The sequence below is a fragment of the Solenopsis invicta genome, chromosome 10 (assembly GCF_016802725.1).
Source record: "Solenopsis invicta isolate M01_SB chromosome 10, UNIL_Sinv_3.0, whole genome shotgun sequence".
In the NCBI taxonomy this organism is placed as follows: domain Eukaryota; kingdom Metazoa; phylum Arthropoda; class Insecta; order Hymenoptera; family Formicidae; genus Solenopsis; species Solenopsis invicta.
Window position 1 is genome coordinate 8,802,814 of NC_052673.1, and position 26,597 is coordinate 8,829,410.

The window sequence follows — 26,597 nt, forward strand, 5'->3', positions numbered from 1 at the left end:
TTCGCATTTAGAACTTTTCATTTCTACTCGCAATTATCAAGCAATATTATATGAGCTATTGCAGAGAGAAGAGTACTTATAGATGCATTTTGTTTTTTATTCGGTGTACTTATAAGCTCTCAAGAAATAATGGGATTGGAATAGTTGGTGTATAATTATGATTGATCGAGGGAGAACCTGCGCGCTTTACCGTCTCTCCCTACGATTATTCGCAGAGCGGCGTTCACATTGCGCGTTTTACTGGACGAAGTTTACGTGCGCTACGGTGCATTGACATCTCGCTAGCCATCGGTTCGTAACGTTCGATTGTCGCAGGGAACAATGAAGCGCGTAAGCACCATCAGTCTGCCGGTCGAAATCGGCCTCCATTTCATCAGCATGTGGCCGGATTCGACTTATGCGTCTCTTTTAATGTATATGACGTTAATAGTGACAGTGCAGTATTATCAGTACGCGTATGTCGTTGCGCATTTTGACTTGAACAATATCCCGCTTCTCATGGACTGTCTCGGTCTTACCCTGGCGCATTCTCTCTGCCTTCTCAAGCTCTCCACCTTATGGTGGAACCGCCGGTAAGATGTATTTTGTTACAGACGTAATTCAAAACAGATAATAGCGATCGCGGAAGGCAATAGAGCTATTAAATTGTCACTGAATAATTGCCACGAGACGAATAAAGATCGGATTTAATATTAGTATCATATCTAAGTACTTAATCAAATACTTAATGTTCCTCTGCCGTTTTCTGTGAAAAAATTTTGTTTGTACACAATACTCGATATATAAGCTGCTTCCTGCAGGACATTTTATTATATTGTAAAAACGATGGATGAGGATTGGAAAGAGCGCAATGTCAATGACTTTTACGCGTCTACGATGGTGGGCATGGCGAATCTGTCGCGTCGTTGCTCCATCGCGATGATCAGTTTCAATGCTTTTGGTGCCTTTTTCTTTACAATCGGTGAGCACATGCTTCATTCGTTGGTCGCTAACAAAGGTGATCATAAACCTCGAGTACTCCCTCTAAAAATGCAAGTCCCTTTTGATGTTAGCAAGTCTCCAATTTTTGAGTACTTCTTACTTGGACAATTTCTTTATGAAGTGGTGCTGGCTTCTGTAGTTGCTATGATTAATTCGTTACTCGTCTCATTGGTAAGTTTGCGATAACTGTAAAAATTTTTATATTTTAATTAATATCCAGTACTATTTATAAGTTATAAGTTTGTGATAACTCCTATTTATGTTTTAATTGACATTTATTACAGTTTATAGTTCCAAAAATACTTGAGATTTTTTTGCCTCTTTCAAAGAAGAAAAATCTTTAAAAATTTTTGAAAAAATTTATGCTAATCCAGAACACTATAATAAAAATTTTTTTTTCTTTTTTTGTTATAAACTCTTTAATTTCAAAGTTAAAAAACATTTTATAAAAATCAATTTTTTAAACAAAAAATTTAATTATTATTGCAAAATATTATCGCACTATTTAAAAACACTATTTTAAATCTCAAAAAGCAACTGTAAAATATTATGTTTTTGTTAATCTTTACAATTTGTCTGATAATGTTTCATCAAACTGCAATGCTTCGAAATAAAACAAAAATATTGAAAACAATATTAATTTTTAATTTTCTGTTATTTAGAAACAAAATAAAATATCTCACTACTGTACATTTCTTTTAAAATAAAAACGGCGCTTTTTATCGCAAATTCAAATTACACGCAAAGAAACGAAAATACGACTTTGTTTTGTCTCAAAATTTTTTTTTCTAAAAATAGCTTAATTAACTTTTTATTTAAGTTTACTTTTTTATCATATTCATTTTGAAGATTATTTAAGAATAATGAAGGCATTTCCAGAAAAATATTTGAAATGAAAGCTTCTTATTTCTTTTGCGTGTAATCTGAATCTGCAATAAAAATCACATGTCATGTTTACAAAATTCAACATCCAGTTTGGAGAGTCCATTTCCTGTCGGAACCGTAAGTTAAAAATATCACTGTTCGATAGAGCGTATTTCATTTATTTATCAAAATCTTTTTGGGGATTTTGATAAAAATTATTTTTCTTTAAAAGGGGTGTACAAGTGGCCTGGGGATACTTTGTATATCATAGAAACAAAATTATAAAACAAATTCAGTTCTATCTCTCTTTTTTTAAATGTATTTTTTTCTTGAAAACTTCTCTTCAATTTTTTGTCACCGTAACTTTTTGTGAGAAAATCTCAATTTATAAACAGTAATGTATTCCTTTTTTACTTTTCATTGCTTATAATTATAATACCTTCTACGTGTGTTTCATATGATTAATTTATTTAATTTATTTAATTACTACATTAAAAGAAATTCTAAATTTTAATAAATATTTATTTGTGCATTTGCAAGAAAATATTTATTGAATATAATATATATTTTAATATATATTTAATATATATTTATTTAAAGGACAACTAATTAAATTTAACTATCGGTTTTCTTTTATTGAGTAAATACTTATGTATCGCAAATAAATATTTTTGTAAAAATATACAAATAAATATTTATTAAAATTTAATAAATTTTTTTAGTGTAATGATGATCTAATTAATAATAAAATATTAAGATAAGATAATGAGATAAGCTGCATTTTAACGTTTTAATTGTTCTATATTTATAGATACTTCATGTAAGCGGTCAGATTGATATTATGCGACAAGAAATAAATGAAATTTCTCATGGCAAATACGATTCCAGTACATTTTTAATGGATATCAAAGGCCTCATTTGCAAGCACCAGAAGATTATTACTCTATCAAAAAAAATCGAGAGCTTATTTACTTATATTGCGTTAATGCAACTCTTATGGAATACTTTAATCATCTGCTGCTCTGGCTTCATGCTTATACTTGTAAGCGAGACCGATTGATTTGCGATCTTCTAATAGATAATTTGCCTCCTTTTGCAGGGTCTCAGTAATAATAAAGAAGCAATGGTTTTAATAAAAACAGCATTCCTTTATTTTGCAAAAGCGTTAGAAGTCTTCGTGTTTTGCTACGCAGGAGAGTTCTTAAGCTACAAGGTAAGGGTAGAGAATTTGTTTCGTATGTGCACACTATACGTATAATTACATATTTCTTTGCATTTGTTTTAAAACCGTAAATAGAATCTAATGACCTACCGTAGTACGCCACTGTGAGTGAATTTTTACCCAAGTAATAATTCAAATTTAGTACAGTTTTATTAGTTTGTGATAGTATATTTTTTAATTTAAAATAACATTTAATTAAGATAATTTTTTTTAACACTAAAATAGTGTTAATTCAGTTATTCTAATCTTGCAATTTAAAGAAGATATAAAAAGTATTAAGAAAGTTTCTTATTATGTGGATGTTGAGAAAAATGTGAGTAGTATTCCACAGTTAATTGAAACAAGGATAACTATTAAAATCATTATTATATAATTACAATAATATTACACGACCATTACGCATAATAAATTCTACTGCATTATATTATAGTTTATTAACAATTATTGATTAATTTGCTCAATACCTTTTGCTCAAAAAGTAACCGAAATTGTTTATTTAAACGAAGCGTTTGAAACAAAATCGAAATTTCTTTTCGCCTCTCGGTCAAACAATTAATAAAAAATACTAATTAAGAGTTATAAAGAGTTTGTGTGAAATAATCCGCAAGAAACAGATTAGATTTGTGAAAAGACAATTCTTAGATTTTTTACCATAATAATATACCATTTTATACATCGATGCTGGTACGCAACTTTTTGGCAAAACTCAACATTCGCTAGATTTGGTCCCTTCCAACTTTTTCCTGTTCTCAAAATTCAAATTATCACTTGGTGGAAAGCATTTTGAGTCGACACAGGCTTTAAAAGAAAATTCACTGAAAGAGCTGAAAGCCATATCCTTATTGATTTATAAAAAAGTGTTTTCAAAAATAGTAAAGAATGCAGACTATTTTGAAGTAGACAAATAAATACAAACAAAATAAATTTATTCGAATAATTATCAATTTTTGTATTTTATGTAACAATTCCAGCTACGCTTTGAGCAGACGGTTTGATATTGGATAATTAATATTTAAATGATTGTCTTATTCACATGTTTGGTACTTGGATCACTTTTCAGAATAAATCGATTTGCGACGCAGTATATGAGTCGCTTTGGTACAACTTGATGCCATCCAACTGTCGAGTTTTATTGGTCATAATGATAAGATCGCAAAAGCAGTTGACAATCACCGCGGGGAAAATTCTTGATCTCACTCTGGATGGATTTATGAGTGTAAGACGTATTACTCATTTCCTAACTTTTCGAGTCTTTTAACCAAAATTATTTTTTAGGTCATGAAAGCTTCTGCGTCGTATATGTCAGTAATACATGCTATGTGTTAAGGGAGAAATTCGTTTTTTTTTGCCTTAAACATAGTAAAATTTAGAAATGTTTTTTTAGAAATTAACTATTAAATTAATTTGAAATTTGCATCATGTTTTTATCCATGTTTTAAGAACGTTCAATTTTTTTTGTTAATTTTTAATTATAAATATAGAAGTTATATATGATTGAATATCACGCTGCGCAAAGTTTTTCATCTACTGGTGTGCACGATATTGATCTTCCAGGTAATCTAAAACAAAAAAATGGAACGGCGTTTTACTTTATGCACATTTAATTTCAGTTTGATAAACCAGAATTAAAGAAAAAGATTATTATGGAAGTGATTAATTTTCAAATCAAAATTATAGCTTTTACTATCAAAATTCATCCATTTTTATTATTAAAAAAAATATGTAACTTATCAATATTCTGGTTCATTAAACGATAAAGTAATGTTTACTAAACATGCAAGCCAAGTTTTAAGGTAATCGGTTCAATAATTACAAAAATATCATGCACATCATCCGCAAAATTACTTTTTCGAGATAACACCGTTTAAAGGTTTAAGTTTAGTTTATATAAGTATATGAAGTACTTACATGATTTTTCTGTTACTCAGCTATTCTAGAGCCATATAGTAATCCTTTCTCTTTTTCGTAGAATTGAGTCATTTGTTTGCATCTACGCTTTGTCCGAGCTTCTTTTGTAGCCCCAAGGCTTCGTCGCGTTAATCTTTCAAACTATTGATATTGCTATTCGGAATATATTTTAGCTTTTTTTCTTATAACTCTTCCTATCGTTGTCATAGTTTTAAGGATAGCATAAAAATCTTAAAAATTCTCTTAAAAATTCCGGTTGCTAAATAAGCCGTGATTTTAATTATTTCTCGTTATTATTTTAAGTTTCACCACCCAAACTTTCTAACAATTCTCTTAATAATATATCTTCGAAAATAGGCTTTATGATTTGCTGAACATCTTCATGTAGTGGCGGTTTATGATCGAATTCAACAAGACCTGCGTTCGGTTGAGTTAAGACTGACTCATAACTTCGGAAGTTTAAGGAATTCCAAAATAAAATTTTCTGGTGATATTCTTGAGATGTTAAACTAAAATATTTTGTTAAAAAAAACCGATTTTTTTTACCCGAAAAACCAAATTTTGTTTTTAAAGTTTTACTGTGATGTTACTTATATGTATAATGTTATCATTGAGAATAATCGAGCTCTCCTTCATACGCATACTGAATACTAAATGTTTTCCACTTTCCTCTTCCAATTACCTTCACTTTGTGCCTAGAGATATTAACATCTTTTTTTTCTTTGACAACCTGTACAATTTTTTTCTGTTGGATATAGATGCGATTGTAGAAATAATGCTCTTCGCATTTAGAACTTTTCATTTCTACCCGCAATTATCAAGCAATATTATGAGCTATTGCAGAGAGGAGAGTACTTATAGATGCGTTTTGTCTTTCTATTCTGTGTACTTATAAGCTCTCAAGAAATAATAGGATTGAAATAGTCGGTGTATAATTACGATTGATCGAGGGAGAACCTGCGCGCTTTACCGTCTCTCCCTACGATTATTCGGAGAGCGGCGTTCACATTGCGCGTTTTACTGGACGAAGTTTACGTGCGCTACGGTGCATTGACATCTCGCTAGCCATCGGTTCGTAACGTTCGATTGTCGCAGGGAACAATGAAGCGCGTAAGCACCATCAGCCTCCCGATCGAAATCGGCCTCCGTTTCATCGGCATGTGGCCGGATTCGGCTTACGCGACTCTCTATTGGTTAATTTATATGGCGACAATGGTGATAGTGCAGTATTATCAGTATGCATATGTCGTTAGGCATTTTGACTTGAGCGATATCCCGCTTCTCATGGACTGTCTCGGTCTTACCCTGGCGTATACTCTCGCCTTTCTCAAGCTCTTTGCCTTATGGTGGAACCGCCGGTAAGATGTGTTTTGTTGCAGACGTAATTCAAAACATAATAATAGCGATCGCGGAAGGCAATAGAGCTATTAAATTGTCACTGAATAATTTCGATGAGACAAATGAAGATCGGATTTAATATTAGTACCATATCTAAGTAATCATTTATACTTAAATGTTCTTCTGTCCCTTTCTGTGAAAAAATTTTGTTTGTACAATACTTGATATATAAGCTGCTTCCTGCAGGACATTTTATTATATTGTAAAAGCGATGGATGAGGATTGGAAAGAGTGCAATGTCAATGACTCTTACGCGTCTACGATGGTGGGCATGGCAGATCTATCGCGTCGTTGCTCCAACGTGATGATCAGTATCAACGCATTAGCTGCCTTTTTCCTTTCAATCGGCGAGCACATGCTTCAGTCGATGGGCGATGCTAATAAAGTTGATAATAATCCTCGAGAACTCCCTATAAAAATGGAATTTCCTTTTGATGTTAGCGAATCTCCAATTTTTGAGTGCTTCTTAATTGGGCAATTTCTTTATGAACTGGTGCTCGCTTCTATAGTTGGTATGATGAATGCGTTACTCGTCTCATTGGTGAGTTTGTGATAACTCTGTGAAAATTTTTATGTTTTAATTGACATCATTATCGTTTATAAGTTCAAAAATACTTGAGATTTTCTCGCCTCTTACAAAGAAAAGAAATCTTTAAAAATTTTTGAAAAAATTTATGCTAATTGAGAATACTATAATAATATGGTTTTTTTTTCTTTTTCTGTAAACTCTTTAATTTTAAAGTTAAGAAACATTTTATAAAAATCCATTTTTACGCAACAAATTTAATTATTATTGCAAAATATTGTCACACTAATTAGAAATACTATTTTAAAGCTCAAAAATCAACTTTAAAATACTTTTTTGTTGTTTTTGTTAATCTTTATAATTTGTCTGATAATGTTTCATCAAACTGCAGTGCTTCAAAATAAAACAAATATATTGGAAACTATATTATTTTTCAATTTTCTATAATTTAGAAACAAAATAAAGTATCTTACTACCGTACATTTCTTTTAAAATGAAAATATGGGGCTTTTTATTACAAATTCGAATTACACGCAAAAATAAGAAATAAGACTCTGTTTTGTTTCAAAAAATTTTTTTTCTAAAAATAGCTCAATTAACTTTTTATTTAAGTTTACTTTTTCATCATATTTATTTTTAAGATTAATTAAGAATAATGGAGACATTTTGAAAAAAAATATTTAAAATAAAAGTTTCTTATTTGTTTTGCGTGTAATCCGAATCTACAATAAAAATTACATGTCATGTTTACAAAATTCAACATTCAATTTGGACAGTCCATTTCCCGTCGGAACCGTAAGTTAAAAACATCACCATTCGATAGAGCGTATTTCATTTATTTATTAAAATCTTTTTAGGGATTTTTGATAAAAATTATTTCCCTTTAAAAGAGGTATACGAGTGGCCTGGGGATACTTTGTATATTGTAGAAACAAAATTATAAAACAAATTTAGTTCTATCTCTCTTTTTTAAAATGTATTTTTTAGTTGAAAAAAATTTCTCTACAATTTTTTTTTTTTTTTTTTTTTTTTGAGGTAACTTTTGTGTGCGAGAAAATCTCGACTTTATAAACGGTAATGTATTCTCCCTTTACTTTTTCAGTGCTTATAATTATAATAGTTTCTATGTATGTTTTAATATGTTTAATTTAATTTATTTAATTAATACACTAAAAAGAAATTCTAAATTTTAATAAATATTTGTTTGTACATTTGTAAAAAAATATTTACTAAATATTTACTAAATGTAAATATATATTTATTTAATAAAAAGACAACTAATTACATTTAACTATCGATTTTCTTTTATTGAGTAAATACTTATGTATCGCAAGCAAATATTTCGTTTAAATATACAAACAAATATCTATTAAAGTTTAGTAAATTTTTTTTAGTGTAATGTTGATCTAATTAATAATAAAATACTAAGGTAAGAAAGTAAAATAAGTTTAAGATTGTTCTATATTTATAGATACTTCATGTAAGTGGACAGATTGATATTATGCGACAAGACATAAATGAAATTTCTTATGGCAAATACGATCCCAGCGCATCTTTAAATGTTATCAAAGGCCTCATTTGCAAGCACCAAAAGATTATTACTCTATCAGAAAACATCGAGAGCTTATATACTTATATTGCGTTAATGCAACTCTTATGGAATACCTTGGTCATCTGCTGCACTGGTTTTGTGATTATAATCGTGAGTAATGAGTGTGGCTATTGTTCCATGCTTTCGATAAAAAATATTTCTTCGGTGTTCTATTGCAGACTATTGGTACCAACGATAGTGGTACAACTTCGATCAAATCTGTGAGTTTTTATATGGCAATTACTCTAGAAGTTTTCATACTCTGCTTTGCCGGAGAATTTTTGAGCGCCAAGGTTCGTAAAGAACTTTATATATCGATGATTATCTTTTCTATTTTTATATTTTTTATAAAATTATATTTTTTATAAAAAAATATTACAAGATATATGTTTTGACCGACGGAAAACGCTTCTAAGTTTATCGATTGTCTATTCATTGTGTTTCGAAATGAAATTACTTTGTTTATAGAGTAGGTCAATTAGCGATGCGGTGTATGAGTCACTTTGGTACGACATGCCGCCGACAAATAGCCGCATTTTATTGTTTGTAATATTAAGATCGCAAAAACGACTGACGATTACTGCCGGAAAAGTTGTTGATTTGACTTTGGAAGGATTTACAAGCGTAAGACATTACATTATAAATTATATTATACGACATGCTGGATCATCTATTTTTTAGTTTGTACAACTTTTTAGATTATGAAGGCATCAGCTTCTTATGTATCTGTATTAAACGCGATGTACTGAGTTCTAAGTAACATTTGTCAATTGCTATATATACACTCACTGTTGCCTTAGCCGCAATAATTTTGTCAGGCAATCGTTATTTTTTATCTAAATAAAATTACACATGTTACAAAAGAAGGCATAAGATTACTTCGGTATAAATTATCCTTTATGAATTAAATGGATAATTATTTTTATATGGTAACTAATCTATTTCTATTTAACTTCTCTGTGAAATATTGATTTTTTTGTTTTAATTTTTTATATCTTAGTTATTAATATACTGTCAATTAAAATATTTCAGATGTAAAGAGGAGGTGTACGAACATATACTTCAATGATTGATCCATGTTTGTAACATATGTATGTTTATAAATCTTTTGTTCCAAATATCGCCGATGCACCCACTAAAGTCTTGATTTATGTCTTTTCTTTTTCATTTTAATATAAGTATGTAATTATTATTCAAGTAATATATACTGTACTATTATATTATTTTTGTGACTTTCTTCATATCTTTTTTATCGGTGACATAAAATTTTATATATATTCGTGATAGATGTATGTTTATATATTGTATTATTCATTAAAAGGATTATTTATTATATACATTATTCTTCTAATTCTTTGACAAATTAGAACGCGTAGTGTTTTTTTTTTTCTACATCTATCTCGTGAAACAATTAAAAAAATTAAAGATTTTCTCTCTTAATTATTCTTCTTTATTTTAGTGATTCATTATCCATTTGAAAATCAGCAACATACGAAGGCACAATTTATATGGTTGGGACAACTTATCATTTTTACATCACAGTCTATTGGCACAAAATAATAGCAAATTTCACTGTTTTCTTCGCCATTGTAACTTTAGAGACCTTTGTCTTTGTTCGAAATAAAAGCGAGTTACATGAGGGGATATATGAGAGAAAAATAAAGGGAACTGACCTGTACCACGAACATATTTAAGTCCAACTATAATAAACTTTTTTCTATCTTTTATTTCCATAGAGATATCAACAGTTTTTGCCAAGACTAAGCTTTTCTTTTTTTAATGGACATGGATGTACACAAAACTGTCCCAAAGCGATTATCTGTTATTGTGAACCATCAAAGTGTTCACTAATTCAAAAGCGAAGCGGGTGTACTCGCTTATTTTTTGCCTAATCGGTACAAGTTATAAGCTTACATTATCCAATGCGATGAGAACGTTCGAGTAATTACGATTAATTCGTATTTAGAGGGGCTCGTGTCTTACGATTTTTCCTCTACGATTATTTAGTACTTTAGCTATCATGTGGAGCATATTGAACGATCTCCACGTGTCTTCCGCGCATTGACCCCGTAGTCGTTTTCAAACAATCGGTGGTCGACAAAGAACGATGAAGCGTGCGTATACCATTAGCCGTTCGATTGAGATCGGTCTCCGTTTTATCGGCATGTGGCCGGACTCGGCTTATCCAAATCTCTATTGGTTTAGCTACGTAACAACAGTAGCAATAGTGCAATATTATCAATACACGTATATATTTGTGCACTTCGACTCGAACAATCTTTGGCTCCTCATGGACTGCCTTAGTCTTAGCCTGGCGTACAGCCTCGCTTTTCTCAAGCTCCTTGTCCTGTGGTGGAATCGTCGGTAAGATGCGTTCTTCTACAAAAATAATATACAATGTAGTCTCACAATCTCCATACAATATTTTAACAGTTTATTCTAGAGATAAAGTAAAAAATCGTAATACGAAAAAGCATCAAAGCTATAAGTTTTTTAATTATAATCGATCAAAAATAATTACTTAATAAACACACATATATAACAGATGTAATGTTATATAACAGATGTGTTATATCTATGTTATATTTAGTGTTTTCTAAGCAATAATAACATTTAGAATTCGCGCACTCAGGTTGTCTACAGTTACATACAAGCGCGCATCGGTCTATTACCTGTTTTCGATTTTCATAGTTATTATTAATTTATACTGTACAGCTAATTAGTAATATATAGTATTAATAATTATTATCATTAGAGTTATTAAATATAATAGTTTTATATTAGAGAAATAAGAGTCTTTTGTATTTTCGGCATAAAATGTATAATTAGGAAAATTAATCTATTAACGTTTTTTTTTACTTTTTATGTCTTAAGAAAAATAAAATTGTGTGATTTTTATAAATCAAAAAAATAAATTTACACTATTTATATTTTTTTAATAATTTAAGTTTTTATTAAAATTGTAAATCTTGATTTATTAAAATTATACAATTTTATCTTTCTCAGGACTTAAAGAGACTTAGGAAAACATATAAATATAGTAGGATATAACATTATATTTTAGAAAAGAAAGTAATTAAACGATCTTCATAGAACAATATTTTTCTTTTAGAAACAATATTGGAAATAATATTTCTTTGAAAGAAATATTGGATAATACTTTTAATAATTCTTTTAAAATCCTCTTCATTAAAAAGTATATACTAAATAAAGTTAAGATAATTTGCTTAGCATATATGTAATTTGTTAATAACAGTCTTTTTATTATTTTTAATATTAACAAAAAAAAATTATTTTAAATTTTAAACTGCATACTTGATCAATTATTAACTTACAGAAAATTTTCAAATTTTATGCTGTTTTAAAAAATATAATTTATATTTGTTTCTTAAATAAAGATTTGTAAAGATTGTTTAATTGTTATTTTTCTTTTTCAAGTATATTTTCTTCAAGTTTTTAAGTCCTGAGAGGAATAAAATTGTATAATTTTAATAAATCCAGATTTGCGATTTTAATAAACATTTAAATTAATGAAAAAATATAGATTTTAGTCGGTATTCATAGTTGGTTCTCTTATACTTAAAATTGTCTTAAATATGGTTTTTAAAATGACATAAACCAATTACAGAGATTAACATTTCAAGACATTATTTAAGATAAAATGAGATAAAAATTTATTATGAATATCTGTTTTCATCTTATCCTTCCTTGATGTATTATATTCCACAGTTTCATTCTTCTCAAGACATAAAAAGTAAAGAATAACAAATTAATTTTCATAATTACGTTTTATATCAAAAACTCAAAGACACTTATTTCTCAATGTAAAACTATTAGATTTAATAATTCTAATGATAATAATCATTAATACTATTAATAATCAGTTGTGTAGTAAAAATCAATATTAACTACAAAAGTTAATAACAGGTGACAGATCGATATACGCTTGTGTGCAATTACGAATTTGAGTACACGCAATATAATAGCTCGCGGATTATGATTATAAATTCTATTATAAATTCTATTACTGATTATCCTTGACCGATTATCATTTAAAAATTATTGTGACCTTTTTAGGATTTTTCACTTTTTTTCTAAAATATGCCGTTAAAATATTGTGTAATGTAAGATATCTTGTACTTTTAATATCAATATAATATACGTTAATACAATATTATATACATTTTGACGAGGCAAAAGTGTGAAGATACATTTTATTGTTTCTTAAATAAAATCATGTATCGACACTATCTTTCATGATTTATTACACATAAAGAAATGTCCTGCAGGATATTTCATTACATTGTGAAGATGATAGATCAAGACTGGAATGAATACATAATTAATGACTTGCATAGATCTATAATGACAAGCATGGCGGGTCTGTCGCGTCGTTTTGCTAATATAACGTTTAGTTTTTATGCCTTTTCTGCTTTCTTTCTGACAATTGGCGAGCATTTAATTCAATCGATGGACGATGGTAATCAGTTCAGCAATAACTCTCGAGAACTTCCCATAAAAATGGAATTCCCTTTCGATGTTAGCAAATCACCGATTTTCGAGTGTCTTTTAATTGGACAATTTCTTTACGATATGGTGATAGCTTTCGTGGTCGGTTTGATAAATGCATTACTTGTTGCATCGGTAAGTATGTAATGGGATTCAAAGACATTAAAAGAATTAAAGTAATAATATTTTATCATCATTTCAATACGATCGATTTAAATTATTATTAAGATAATAAAGTAATACAAAATGTTACTTTAAATAATTAAATATTATTTTTTACAAATATTACTTTTTTTATAAGTTATACAATTTATATAAAATTATCTGATGTTTGTAGATACTTCATGTGACCGGTCAGATTGAAATTATGCAGCAAGACTTGATCGAAATTTCAAACGGAAAATACGATCGCGCAACATTTATACTTGTTATCAAAAGTCTCATTTGCAAGCATCAAAAGATTATTACCTTATCGGAAAATATCGAGACTCTGTTTACTCACATTGCGCTTATGCAAGTTTTGTGGAATACGTTAGTGATGTGTTGCACTGGTTTTGTGATTGTAGTTGTAAGTAACGTCATTGATCGTTTCTTCACGTTTTGAATAATGACATTTTTATTTTTATATTATTGCAGATCGTCAGTAATGGCGAAGATACAACAAATCTGATCAAATCCGTGAGTTATTACATTGCAATAATTATGGAGGTTTTCGTATACTGCTTTGCAGGAGAATTTTTAAGTGCCAAGGTATATAAACGATTTTTTTCTTTTTACTATTGCAGAGGCATCATTACGGATTCATGTTCTTTTTATTATGTTACATTGCTTACAAACGTTGACAGTTTTCATGTATCATGTTTTAAAATTTTTATCGTTACAAGATGTGAATTATAAAAGATCTTCACTAATGAAAATATTATTTAGCGTTACTTTGAACATTTCAAACTGTTTATTCTGCTTCCAGAGTAAGTCAATTGGCGACGCAGTATACGAGTCACTTTGGTACAATTTGCCTCCAAGCGACAGTCGCATTATATTGTTTATGATGTTAAGATGTCAAAAGCGATTGACGATCACTGCAGGAAGAGTCTTCGATTTGACTTTAGAAGGATTTACAAGCGTAAGGTTTTATGCTATAAACAATTTTCTTTTTTAATACATTACCTTATTATATGTATAATCACGGATATTCTTTTTCAGATTATGAAGGCTTCTGTCTCCTATGTTTCAGTATTAAATGCGATGTACTAAAAACAAGAAAATGGTAGATAATTAGAATTTCTTAGCCAAATAGTTTCATCGATTGTTAGTCGTCAGTATTCTTGAATGAAAAGAGTTTTATTTTAATACAAATTATGAATTACATAGTTATTTTAGTACAAATCATTTATAATAATTTTATTGAATAGTTATACAAAGAAAAATTAGTACCAAATCAACAATTCATTGTTTCATATATAAGCAGACATATAAAATCTTGCAAAAATTTGATAATCTTCAATAAACAATTTGCAAAAAAACAAAATTTCTTCATGTTAGCAAATTTTGTCTATTTAAGATTATAAAGATTCTTTTGAAAAAAATTTGATATTTTTACTCACATATATATATAAAACAATGAATTATTTATCTGACACTAATTTTTTCTGTGTATTCTTTATTGATGACAACTATTCGATATAAAGTATCAGCTTACTTACTAGTGTTATAAAAGATTATTACGTATTTGAATAAAACAAACATATGTGAATATGTATTTTAACATTATATGTAAAATTTGTTTTTATGATTATTGAACATATCTTTACAAAGTTTTTACTTAAAAATGGAATTTTGTTTTAATTATCCGATTTCTGCTATTTTTTTCTTTTTTTAACATACTATATATTTATACAATCAGAGTTGGGTAAGTTAATGTATTTTTTAATTAAGTTAAGTTAAAATTAATAATATATCAAATTAATCTAATTATGTTAAAAGTTACATAAATAAAAAGTTAACTTAGTTAAAGTTACGTTAAAATTAAATTAAGTTAATATTAAAAAAAATTAATTTTGAAAATTATTGTTTATGTTAAGTTGAAATATTATAATTTTTTTAAAAATTGTATTAATTTAAATAACAATGTAATTATGACATGGATAATCTAATACATTTTTATTTCAAATTAAATTAATATAAAAAAATTTTGTTTTTTTTATATAGCGTGTATTTTTTTTCTCTTTCACGGTTTACATCTTATAAACTACGGCGATGGTGTTATCACAAACTCTTTCGCTCTGCAAGCATTTAGTCGGAGTAAAGAATTAGCAATCCGGTTTTCGGAACAGACATATTTGAATTCATGGTTAGACCGGGTATAAAAACGTGTATTTATAACAATAATGCTACCTCAAGAGCAATGGCCGTAGAAGAAAGCGGTAATAGTATTGTCTCAGTTCGGTTTTTAAATAATTGTACTATGCTTCGATTTCTTGGCGACAAACAATAGCAATATTTAAGAAATGTAAGCTGATAAAAAGCGGAAAATCGTACAGCACACAATTACTTGCCGGGCAGGCCGCGACGACGTTTATATGCATTTAACGGAATTATACAGATATAACAAATTATCAAAAATAAACGGCAAACGAATTTTCGGGAAGAACACGTTTCGAAAGAGAAAATAAAGTAACTTCTCGAAAATAAAATTGGAAAACGGCACTCGTCTCAGCATAGCAATCTCGAGCGAACGCTTGTAGAATCGATCGTCTGTTACTAACGCGATCAAACACATTTTCATTTTTTGAACTTGGAGAATTATAATCAGACGGATTACTGACAATGAGATTAAAAGTGTTTAAGTACTTATGAATATTTTAATAAATTGTGCTTCATAATAATATTGAGACATCAAATTTATTCCAATCCAATTTACATAAAAAAATTATTAGTAACATGATACATAATCGTATCAAAATTTATTTATTATTAATATTTGGACATTGCTAGCATCACGTTCATTAAGAATTCCTAAATTAATTGTGCTTAACGTTCAAGATTTCATAGAAAATCCAAATATTGACATTTACAGAGATAAAAAAGTTAACGTAGATAAAAGTTAATACATTAAAAATTTAAAAATAACTAGTTGAAGTTAAAAGTTAGTGGATTTAAAATTAACTAAAAATTATTAAAAGTTATAAACTTTTTATTTAACTTTTAACATTTTATCTAATTACTACCCAAGTCTGTTTACAACTTTTAATTGATATACTTTATGCCAGTGACGAATACTTACATTTTTACATCGCATGCTGGCAAGTTCGCTTTTCCTGCCTGGCTTCTCTACTGCAATTGTGGCCTGGAAGTATCTTTGGCTATAGACGAAAACATAGAACAGAAACGGAACAAAACATGAGCGAATACATAAGTAAGGGGGAAAATAAAAATAACGAGTCAGTCGCTCGCTTCTCAGATATCAGGTATTTTGCTATAATAAATTCTCCGCTTTTCTCTTGCCGTTTACATTTACATAAGTCGCGCAAACATTAACATTTGGTAATTATTTTTTTCTATCGGTTATAGCTGAAAGCGAAGTCGAGCTTAGAAATTCACTTTTAAAGCAATTATGTTCCATTATACAACTAACTAAATTGTTCACTGCCACAGAAGGGGAGCTGGCATCATTTTTGCTTTTAATACCCGCGAGCTTCCAAGAATTAATGCGACGTGGTGCAATTACAATTGATCGTTGCTGCCTGCGCTTCAGCGTCTTCGCTTCGTTATTCAGTATTGTACTTTTACCGTCATCACGCGAAGCATACAACTGTTTGCTTTTTATGCGTTGACGTGACCATCCATTTTTACCGTTCGATAGTTCTGAAAAAGCGATGAAACGTGCGAGTACTATTAGCCTTCCGGTCGAGATCGGTCTTCGTTTCATCGGCATGTGGCCGGAATCGGCTTATTCGAATCTCTATTGGTCCATGTACATGACAATGGTAGCAGTATCGCAGTATTATCAGTATTCGTACGTTGCCGCGCGTTTTGACATGAACAATCTTATAACTCTAACGGATTGTCTGGGTCTTGCCCTGGCAAACACACTCGCTTTTCTTAAACTAGTTTGTCTATTTTGGAATCGGAGGTAAGGTTCTCAGTTTTAACATCCGAGAAATGATATCGAATACTATAATTATAAAAGAAACAATTGTAGAAAATGAGAGAGAGAAAGAGAGAGAGAGAGAGAGAGAGAGAGAGAGAGAGAGAGAGAGAGAGAGAAATAGAATTTATAAACAATCGAACTGCCTTGTTGGTCATAGATAAATCTTAATGTTGATATTTATTGTATAATTTTATTGAATAGAATTTTTATTATATTGATTCAACGAAACTTTCGAATACAAATTCTGCTTGAATTTCTTCTTATCTATTGTCAGGAAGTTTCTTGAGACGAATGATAAGTCATGAATAATTTTTGTAGTAGAATTAACAAAAACTTTACGTTTAATGCAGATACAAGGACTTATTACTGAAGGCAATATTTGTTAAAATTAAAAAATGTAGAATTATATATTTAAGTACTTTAAAGCTCTTTCTTTTTTGTGATAAAACTGATAGCGTACAGTTTTGATAAAAGGCTACGATGTCTGCAGGATATTCTTTAATATCCTGGCAGCAATGGATAGAGATTGGAGGGAATGCATTATCAACGATTCTTCCATCATGAGGACAGTCGCGGATCAGTCGCGTCGATGTTCCCTCGTGCTAATCGGCATGAACATATTAGCCGGCTTTTTCTTATCAATCGGTCTTTACATAATTCGAATGATGAACAGCAACGTTTCCCGAGATCTCCCAGTAAAAATGCAGTTTCCCTTCGCGGCCCTAGAGTCACCGATTTTCGAGTTCATCCTTGCCGGACAAATGTTTTATATAATGTCGATAGCTTCTGTGGCTGGTATGATAAACGCGTTGCTTGCCTCATTGGTAAGTATATAACGATTTATTATAAATCTTTAAATCGTTGTTCGCGATTTTAGAAATGAAAACGCTCTGCACTTTTAGAAGAAAGATTTTTTTTTTACATTAGTTTAGGTAATGTCAAGTGTTTTATATTTGTAGGTTATTCACATGGGTGGTCAGGTTGATATCTTGCGGCGAATGATAATGGAAATGCATCATAGCAACGATGACAGATCTGTAACTTTATTCAGTGATCTCATTCATCGACACCAAAAGATAATTAATTTGTCGGACGATATCGAAAATCTATTTTCGTCCATTGCTCTGCTCCAACTTCTGTGGAATACTTTAATCATCTGCTGCTCTGGCTTCATGATTGTACTTGTAAGCGAGACCAATTGATTTCCAATCTTCTGATAGATAATTTGTCTTCTTTTGCAGGCTCTCAGTAGTAAAAAAGGCGCAATTTTAATAAAGTCGACGTTCCTTTATCTTGCAAAAACATTAGAGGTCTTTGTGTTTTGTTACGCAGGGGAGTTCTTAAGCTTCAAGGTGAGGGTAAATGTTTCGTATGTGCAAAATATACGTTTAATTTCTTTCCATTAGTTTTAAAAACGCAAATAGTACTAATTAACCGTAGAATGCCACTGTGGGTAAATTTTTATCCAAGTACAAATTCATGTTTAGTATTAACACAAGCTTGTTAGTTTTTGACAGTATATTTTGTTAATTTAAAATTGCATTTGATTAAGATAAATTGTTTTAACACTAAAATATTGTTAATTTAGTTATTTTAATTTAGTTATTTTAAAATTTTGCAACTTAAAGATGTAAAAAGTATTAAAAAAATTTTTTATGTGGGTGTTAAAAAAAAAAAGAGCAATATTACATGGTTATAGTAATTGAAACAAGAATAACTATTAGAATTATTATTATATAATTATAAAAATATTAAATAACCATTGCGCATAATAAATTTTACCACATTATACACAGTTCGTAAATAATTATTGAATGACGTACTTTTTGCTCAAAAAGTATCCGAAATTGTTTATTTAAACGAAGCGTTTGAAACAAAATCGAAATTTTTTTGCCGCTTGGTCAAACAATTAATAAGAAATACTAATTAAGAGTTATGAGGACTTTGTGTAACGTAATCCGCAAGAAACAAGTCACATTTGCGAAAAGACAATTCATGAATTTTGCATCATAATATTACATACCATTTCATACATCGATGTTGGTACGCAACTTTTTGGCAAATACTCAACAAGCAACAAGCATTTGCTAAATTTGGTGCCTTCCAATTTTTTCCTATTCTAAAAATTTAAATTACCACTTGGTGGAAAGCATTTTGAGTCGATAAAGACTTTAAAAAAATCCACTAGAAGAGCTGAAGGCCATATCATTATTGATTTACAAAAAGTTTTCAAGAATGGTAAAGAATGAGGATTATTTTGAAGTGAACAAATAAATACAAACAAAATAAATTGATCCAATTAAATATCAATTTGTGTATTTTATTTAACAATTTCCGGTATTTTTTGAGCAAAAGGTATAATATTGGATAATTAATGTTTAAATAATGGTCTTATTCATATGTTTCGAACTTGGATTACTTTTTCAGAGTAAATCGATTAGCGACGCAGTATATGAGTCGCTTTGGTACAACTTGATGCCATCCGATTGTCGAGTTTTATTGTTCATAATGATGAGATCGCAAAAGCGGTTGACAATCACGGCGGGGAAAATTTTTGATCTCACTCTGGATGGATTTATGAGCGTAAGATATATTACTCATTTTCTAACTTTTCGATTGTTTTACCCAAAATAATTTTTTAGGTCATGAAAGCTTCTGCGTCGTACATGTCAGTATTGCATGCTATGTATTAAAGCGGGAGTATCATCTAGCCACAGTTTTAATAAACCCTCCGTGTTAGTGATATATTGCTAGTTGCAAACTTTTTCAGTAGACGCAACAAGATTAAATTCTATGAGAGAATAAACATATATATTTTAATACGTTTAATATTAACATCAAAATCTTATTCATAGAAAAATGTAATAAATTTATCTCCTTATTATCTCTCTGTGTTCGATGTGCAGCCTATGTTTTACTTTTCTTATCTGTGATAACTTGTTTTCTTTTTGTTGACGTGAACATCTGTAAATATCCTCTTATTTGATGGCAATACTGTTCAATATTCGCATAAATCATCTTATAGCTAGAAAAACATTTAGTTTTCAGATCTCTCGGGAACATTTCTTTTTTTTTTAACGTTTTTTATAGAGAGATTATTGACAACGGCGATTGTCTGCGTTTGCCTTTTTAAAAACGATTATTCGCGCATAGATACTGTACACGTGTATCTCGTTTTTGCACGCTAAAGTTTGTAATCGTTGATTTGTCATAGCAATTTAGCTTGCATCGTCGCGCAATATATTCTGCGAAATGTGTAATTGCGATTGATCGTTACTCGCGTACAAACGTTGCGGTCTTTCTCTGCATAATTGCTCTACCTTGTGTGTAAAACCATGGTGGGGGAGTACACCACGGGGCTAGATATCGAAGGGCTCGACTGCCGTATTTTCTTCGCGACATTGCGTCTCGTACAGTCGTTATTCACCTCGTTGAAAGGGAACGACGTGTACGGTTTCTTGGAGTGAGATGATTCAGTGTGTCGTTACATGCTACGATGTTGAGAAGTACTATAAGCCCCTTGTTGAGAATCGGTCTCGGTTTGATCGGCATATGGCCCGGCGCCTCTTATGGCACGCTTTGCTGGCTTTTTTACATGACAACCCTTGTCGTAATACAATACTTGCAGTACTCCTACGTCTACGCGCATCTCGATTTCTACAATTTGACCAAACTGATGGATGGTCTGGGCCTAACCTTGGATTACACTCTGACGATATTCAAGTTAATCAGCTTATGGTTTAATCGTCGGTAAGTTTAAAGACTAGCGATCGCTCGGGATATATAATTTTTTTATTCTGATGCTTTATGCTTTTCTGAGCAATCCAAGAGACACAAATTGATGATCATAGGATATTCTCGGATATTTTGATCGCGATGGACGACGATTGGAAAGAGTGCGGGACCGAATTTCATGAATGCATTATGGTGGACAAGGCAAATTTGGCGTACCGTTGCTCCAACGTCTTGATATCCGTCAACGCTATCGCTACTTTTCTATATTTTATTGAAAGCTACGCGAGTGAACGTAAGTTATCTAAGAACGGACAGTTGCGTAAGTTTCCGATACAGGCACAGTTTCCGTTCGATGTTCAAGAAACGCCCATCTACGAGTTCGTCGACGTGGTCTTGTTTTTCCACGTATTAGAAACTGCGACCGTAATAGCAATGCTGAATGCTTTAATCTTAACATTAGTAAGTCAGGAAATAAAAGAGATTGTAAATTTAGCTAAATGATACGTAGAATTAACGTAATAAAATTAAAAGTTTCCTTGCGTATTAATTGAAGCTTTTGTTGGATTTTTTTGTCGAATTTCGTCTGAAACTTTTTTGTTTCGAGGTACTTCACGTAAGTGGACAAATCGATATCATGTGTCAAGAGTTGAAAGAGATTCGTTCCACGTCTAAATCTAATTCGATATCTACCAGCTCGCTTGTCGCAAGACATCAGAAAATCATATCGTTGTCGAAAAACATCGAAAATTACTTTTCATTTGTTGCTTTGTTGCAATTCGTGTGGAACACTTTTGTTATTTGCGCCATTGGATTCATGGTAGTGATAGTGAGTAAAACTTCTTCAGCTACAAATTGTTGTGTTTCTAAAACCTAAAAAAAAAAAATGTATATATATATATATATATATATATAATATGTATTTTTTTCATATAATTATTTATAAATTCCGAATGTGCGTAATTAAGATTATGATAATTACATTCAATTAAATAATAACTGTGCTCAATATTTGAGAGAAATAGATCAGTTTATTTATTATAGTATTTTCTGTCAACACGTATTTCTATGCTGATATTTATTCAATACTGGTATTATTTCATACTATTTATAAACATTGTATCACGTTGCAGTCTTTGAGTATGAATATAACAAGTAAATCAGGAATACTGATACAATTTATTATTCCATTCTGCGCAGTAACTATGGAAGCTTTCGTTTTTTGTTTCGCTGGCGAGTATTTAAGCACCAAAGTAAGCATATTATTTTTATTTTTATCAGTTTCTTTGTGTTATTACCATAGGTCGATATATAGATAAGACAAGTGCTAAAAACAAGTGCCAAGTGTCGTACAAAAATGACTTGGGAAATTGATAGTTTATTTATGAAGTGTGAAACTATATTGTAATGGCGTTTATTTAACTAGAGAATTTTACGTCATTTGCTTTAATTGCTTATACCAAATAATAAATGATTAAAAATTTTTCTCTCTTTTTCAGAGCAAAGCTGTTGGCGATGCAGCGTATGAGGCGGTTTGGTACGATTTGCCTACCAGCGAATGTCGAATTTTGTTATTTGTGATCCTCAGATCACAAAAACAACTGACAATCACTGCTGGTAAAGTCATGGACTTAACATTGGAAGATTTCACCAGTGTAAGTTTCTTCCTTTAAATTTTATAATATAATGTTTATTTTTAAAAAAATATATTGTTATTATAATTGTCGAAAACAAGTTTTAATATTGTACAATATTTTTAATGTGTTTGAAAGTTTATTAATATGTGTATCGTATTGATAGAACGTCTTTGGAATAATTATTCGCGTTAGTATTCCTTTTTGTGTGATATTCTTTTAGGTCATGAAAGCTTCTGCCTCGTACATTTCAGTTTTAAACGCGATGTATTGAAGCATGTATCAATTTATGCTAGCCATAGTATATCCTCAAATCATTGCGAGTGAAATAATAATGTACATTTGTAGAAAAAAACTAATAGAAACAAATGATTATTATAATTTTGTAGTTTTTCTTTTATTTTCAACAATCGCTGTTTATTTAAAATATAATATAACGGACTCACGAAAATTACAAATAAAAGTGAAAAGAATAATGGCTAAGCACTGCAATTGATGCGCAAAAATAAATAAAAAAATTGTTTATTTATATAAACTTTTTTTAAGGCTTAAGTTGTAAAATAAGGTTAATGTAAATTTTTTGCGATAAATTTTGTTGCAAAATATTCTATTCACAATAAATGTTTTATACATCAATATTTATTTCTTTCAGTGAAACATAAATTAGTGTGAATTTTTTAAAAACACATTACGTAATTAATTAAGAAGCCTAGAAAATTTAATAATAATATAATAATAAAAAAGTGTAATTATACTATATGTAATTACATATAGTATACTTAGTCGCTGCATAATCTACTTTGTTTACAAAGTAGATTTTGGACTGAAAATTACAATTCCTACTTGATTTCTCGGTGTAAAACAATATTTTCTTTTTCCGCAAATGGCAGGATAATATTCAACAAATTAATATTCTATTAATATTACCGATTACTACGCTATATGTCATTTGTCTCATTCAATTGCTCTTTTCAAATTTAATTTTTATATCTACTTATAATATGTACTTTTTCTAATGACAAAAGCGTACTTATTTATTCTGTACTAAAGAGTCGCGATTATGCGTTTTTATGTTATTGCGTTTTTCAGGCTATTCAATTGATATTTTCCACGTATACCTCTTTTTAATTACAAGAAAAAACTTGTAAACGCTTGTCATCGCAATTCAGTTCATTATTTTGTGCCTGTTGTCATACTGCAAGGTACATGATTACAATTGATCGATGCTCACGCTACCTCGTATTTTTTTTTAGGGTGTAGTTTTGCTCTTTGCGAAATTACTAACTACGCGCAAGGGGACAGGAAATGTACTAGAGTTTAAAGACCTCGTTTTCATGTTTTTCTCGCGGCTCTTCCCCTAACAACCGATGTATTTCACCCGAACAAGACGGCGCGAGTGATTCAACCAAGTGTCGTTTCGATGTGAACGTTCAAATCGCTATGTTGACAAGCACTATAAGTCCCTTGCTGAAGTTCGGTTTTTGGGTGATCGGCAAGTGGTCCGATTCTTCGTGCAAAACATTCCTCTGGTTTTTTTACATGATCACCGTCGTTGTCACTTTCAGCATTTATATTTTTTTACGTAATTGGCCACAAATAATTTCTCTAAGCTAATTGACAGCCTGAGCGTTACTTTGGATTACATTTTCTCATATCTGAAGCTACTAAACCTCTGGTATAATCGTCGGTAAGATTGACGAATACTGACTCTGTCGTGATTTCGAGACATTGTGCGGAAGTCATTGGCTTCAAAATATTTTCGTACATTTTGAACACGATGAACGACGACTGGAACGACTGCTCCACGGATTCGCAAGTATACATAATGACGAGCAAGGCCAATCTTTCGCATCGATGCTTCAACGTTATGCTAGCTCTCAACACTTTGTCAATCCTTTTTTATTTCATCGGTAGTTTCCTGAGTCACCGTACGATCTTTGAGAACTAAGATCTTCGGGAACTTCCGATGCAGGTCCAGTTTTCATTTGACGCAGCCACGGACTCGCCGATCTTTTAGCTCATCGTTCTGGGATTGTTTCTTCATATGTTGAAAACGGCTACCGTGATTGCACTGCTGAATTTTTTAATTTTGACATTGGTAAGTCAAGGAAATAAGAACTTTTAAAGTCGTTAGATGGTCAATGAAGTAAGCTCATCAGGCTCATTGCATGAGTTCTTTTCGGTCAAATTAAATTCTTAAATCGTCGCGAACGTATCTCAATCCTTCAGTTTTCATTTTGAGGTGCTTCACGTAAGCAGACAAATCGATATCGTGTACCAAGAACTGAGAGAAATTTTCACCACGCAAAAACCTCATCTGTCCGCCATGAGGTCACTCATCGTGAGGCATCAGAGGATTATATCTCTGTCGAACAATATTGACAATTTCTTCTCATTCGTTGCACTAAACTGTTTATATGGAACATTATAATGATCTGTTCCATAGGAATCATGATGATGATAGTGAGTATGAACGTTTTTTCTACTACAGAAATTACGCGATATGCAAATATTTCTTTAAGCTACGTTATTCGACATCGTTATGATATTTGTTCATTTGTTTACTTTGAAACTAATGAGTCTGCAAAATAATAAACTCAATTTGATTTTTCCAGAATAATTCTATCGTGAAAAACAGCGAAAGGAGAGGAGAGAAGAGAAAACTCGTGAAATAAATGTTTTGTATTAATATCGTTTCTCTCAGAATAATGCGTTACCCCATTTCCTTGACACTGCGATTACGTTTTTAGGGTGTTACATGTAGAGCATAATACCTTTCCAATAATTAAAAGCACGGACGTACACGAGATATTACATTTTACTCGTGATTAATCTAACACCATATAATGCAGTCTCTAGGCACGGACGTTGAGGGTAAACCTGAATTATTAATTTAATCCATCATTCCGTATATTGCTTTTACATTAGAAACCTTTGTTTTCTGTTTCGCTGGCGAGTATCTGAGTATTAAGGTTAGATCCCTTTGTTTTTAAGTGGCTTTTGAATGTGAATACTTTTCTTTAATGCCGATATAAAAAGTATTTTTTCTACTATTCAAGAGCAAAACTGTTATATGACTATGCTTCTTGCATGCTTGTTTTATTGCACATTAATGTTTTAATAAACTTTTCTTTTTTCTCAGAGCAAGTTCATCAGCGATGCCGCATACGAGGTTATTTAGTATAATCTACCCATTAGCAAATTTTGAATTTTATTATTGATAATTTTCAAATCTCAGAAGCAATTGACGATCACGGCTGGGAAAGTTATTGACCTTTGGAAGGTTTTACAATTGTAAGATTTTTATTATTAAAAAATGTCTTCTCCTTTAGTGTGATGTATGATTAATGCTATTTAGATATGTAGAGAATTAATAATAACAATAATATTATTATTATTAATAATGAAACTGGCCGATTCTTGCGGTTGAAGATCTTCCTGTGGTACGCAGACCATTGTGTCTTCCTCTATCCGTCCGCCGCCTATGGGAGTTCTGGTTTTCTCCAAAAAAGATTCAGGTCCCTTACCGGCAGCCTGCATATCTGCCCTGGCTCGGGAAATCCGAGCCTAGCAGCTTTAACTTCAAACCAGCATAGGCCGGACAGTCACAATGTCTTTGGAGACTTGTCTTCTCTTCCATCTCGTATGTTCTACACTCGGTCATATCAGATCGGCCCAGCTTGTGCATGTGATAATTAAGAGCCCCATAGCCAGGCAGTATTTGCACTGCTAACCTGGCATCTCTTGTATTCAAAGATTTAATGTTTCTGGCCATGCCCTTGCTAGGTGTTTTCTCCAACAAAACCACATCCTGTCGACATTTAGTCATCATCTCATTTTTCCAGAACCCAAGGTGTTCGTCCCGCAGCCAGGCCCGAATCCTCCTTCTGCTAAGACAGGAAGGGACCTTTTTTTTGATTCACCACTGCGCAACCTTTCCTCACACACCGCCTTATGCGGGGTTTTGTTAAAAGTATTTTCTATATCTAAGAAAATGCCGCATAGTCATTCCTCTCCAACTGCCCTTCAATAAACGACACTGCATAAAGTGCAGTTTCCGTGGAATAGCGGTATGTATATTG

General features: G+C 30.8%; 3 protein-coding genes across 3 annotated transcripts; all 3 read left to right on the forward strand.

Moving 5' to 3' along the window:
- Window positions 1–141: 141 nt before the first annotated feature.
- LOC105193444 lies at window positions 142–9,710 on the forward strand. Its single transcript, XM_039454027.1, has 11 exons — window positions 142–572; window positions 801–1,152; window positions 2,657–2,887; window positions 2,945–3,058; window positions 4,128–4,283; window positions 4,343–4,381; window positions 6,041–6,333; window positions 6,560–6,914; window positions 8,371–8,601; window positions 8,670–8,783; window positions 8,959–9,710. Exons 1-11 carry the CDS (start codon window positions 322–324, stop codon window positions 9,169–9,171), a joined length of 2,349 nt encoding a protein of 782 aa, XP_039309961.1. The 5' UTR covers window positions 142–321; the 3' UTR covers window positions 9,172–9,710.
- A 106-nt stretch (window positions 9,711–9,816) lies between these two features.
- On the forward strand, window positions 9,817–14,466 carry LOC120358861 (odorant receptor 82a-like). Its single transcript, XM_039454496.1, has 6 exons — window positions 9,817–10,854; window positions 12,780–13,134; window positions 13,337–13,567; window positions 13,636–13,749; window positions 13,967–14,122; window positions 14,203–14,466. The coding sequence occupies exons 1-6, from the start codon at window positions 10,598–10,600 to the stop codon at window positions 14,251–14,253; spliced, it is 1,164 nt and encodes a 387-aa protein (XP_039310430.1). The 5' UTR covers window positions 9,817–10,597; the 3' UTR covers window positions 14,254–14,466.
- A 643-nt stretch (window positions 14,467–15,109) lies between these two features.
- Window positions 15,110–26,065, forward strand: LOC105198113. The gene is made up of 12 exons (XM_039454028.1): window positions 15,110–17,131; window positions 17,640–17,973; window positions 18,109–18,333; window positions 18,391–18,501; window positions 19,577–19,732; window positions 19,792–19,817; window positions 20,627–20,899; window positions 21,001–21,343; window positions 21,489–21,710; window positions 22,015–22,134; window positions 22,381–22,536; window positions 22,739–26,065. Exons 1-12 carry the CDS (start codon window positions 16,875–16,877, stop codon window positions 22,787–22,789), a joined length of 2,274 nt encoding a protein of 757 aa, XP_039309962.1. The 5' UTR covers window positions 15,110–16,874; the 3' UTR covers window positions 22,790–26,065.
- Window positions 26,066–26,597: the final 532 nt, after the last annotated feature.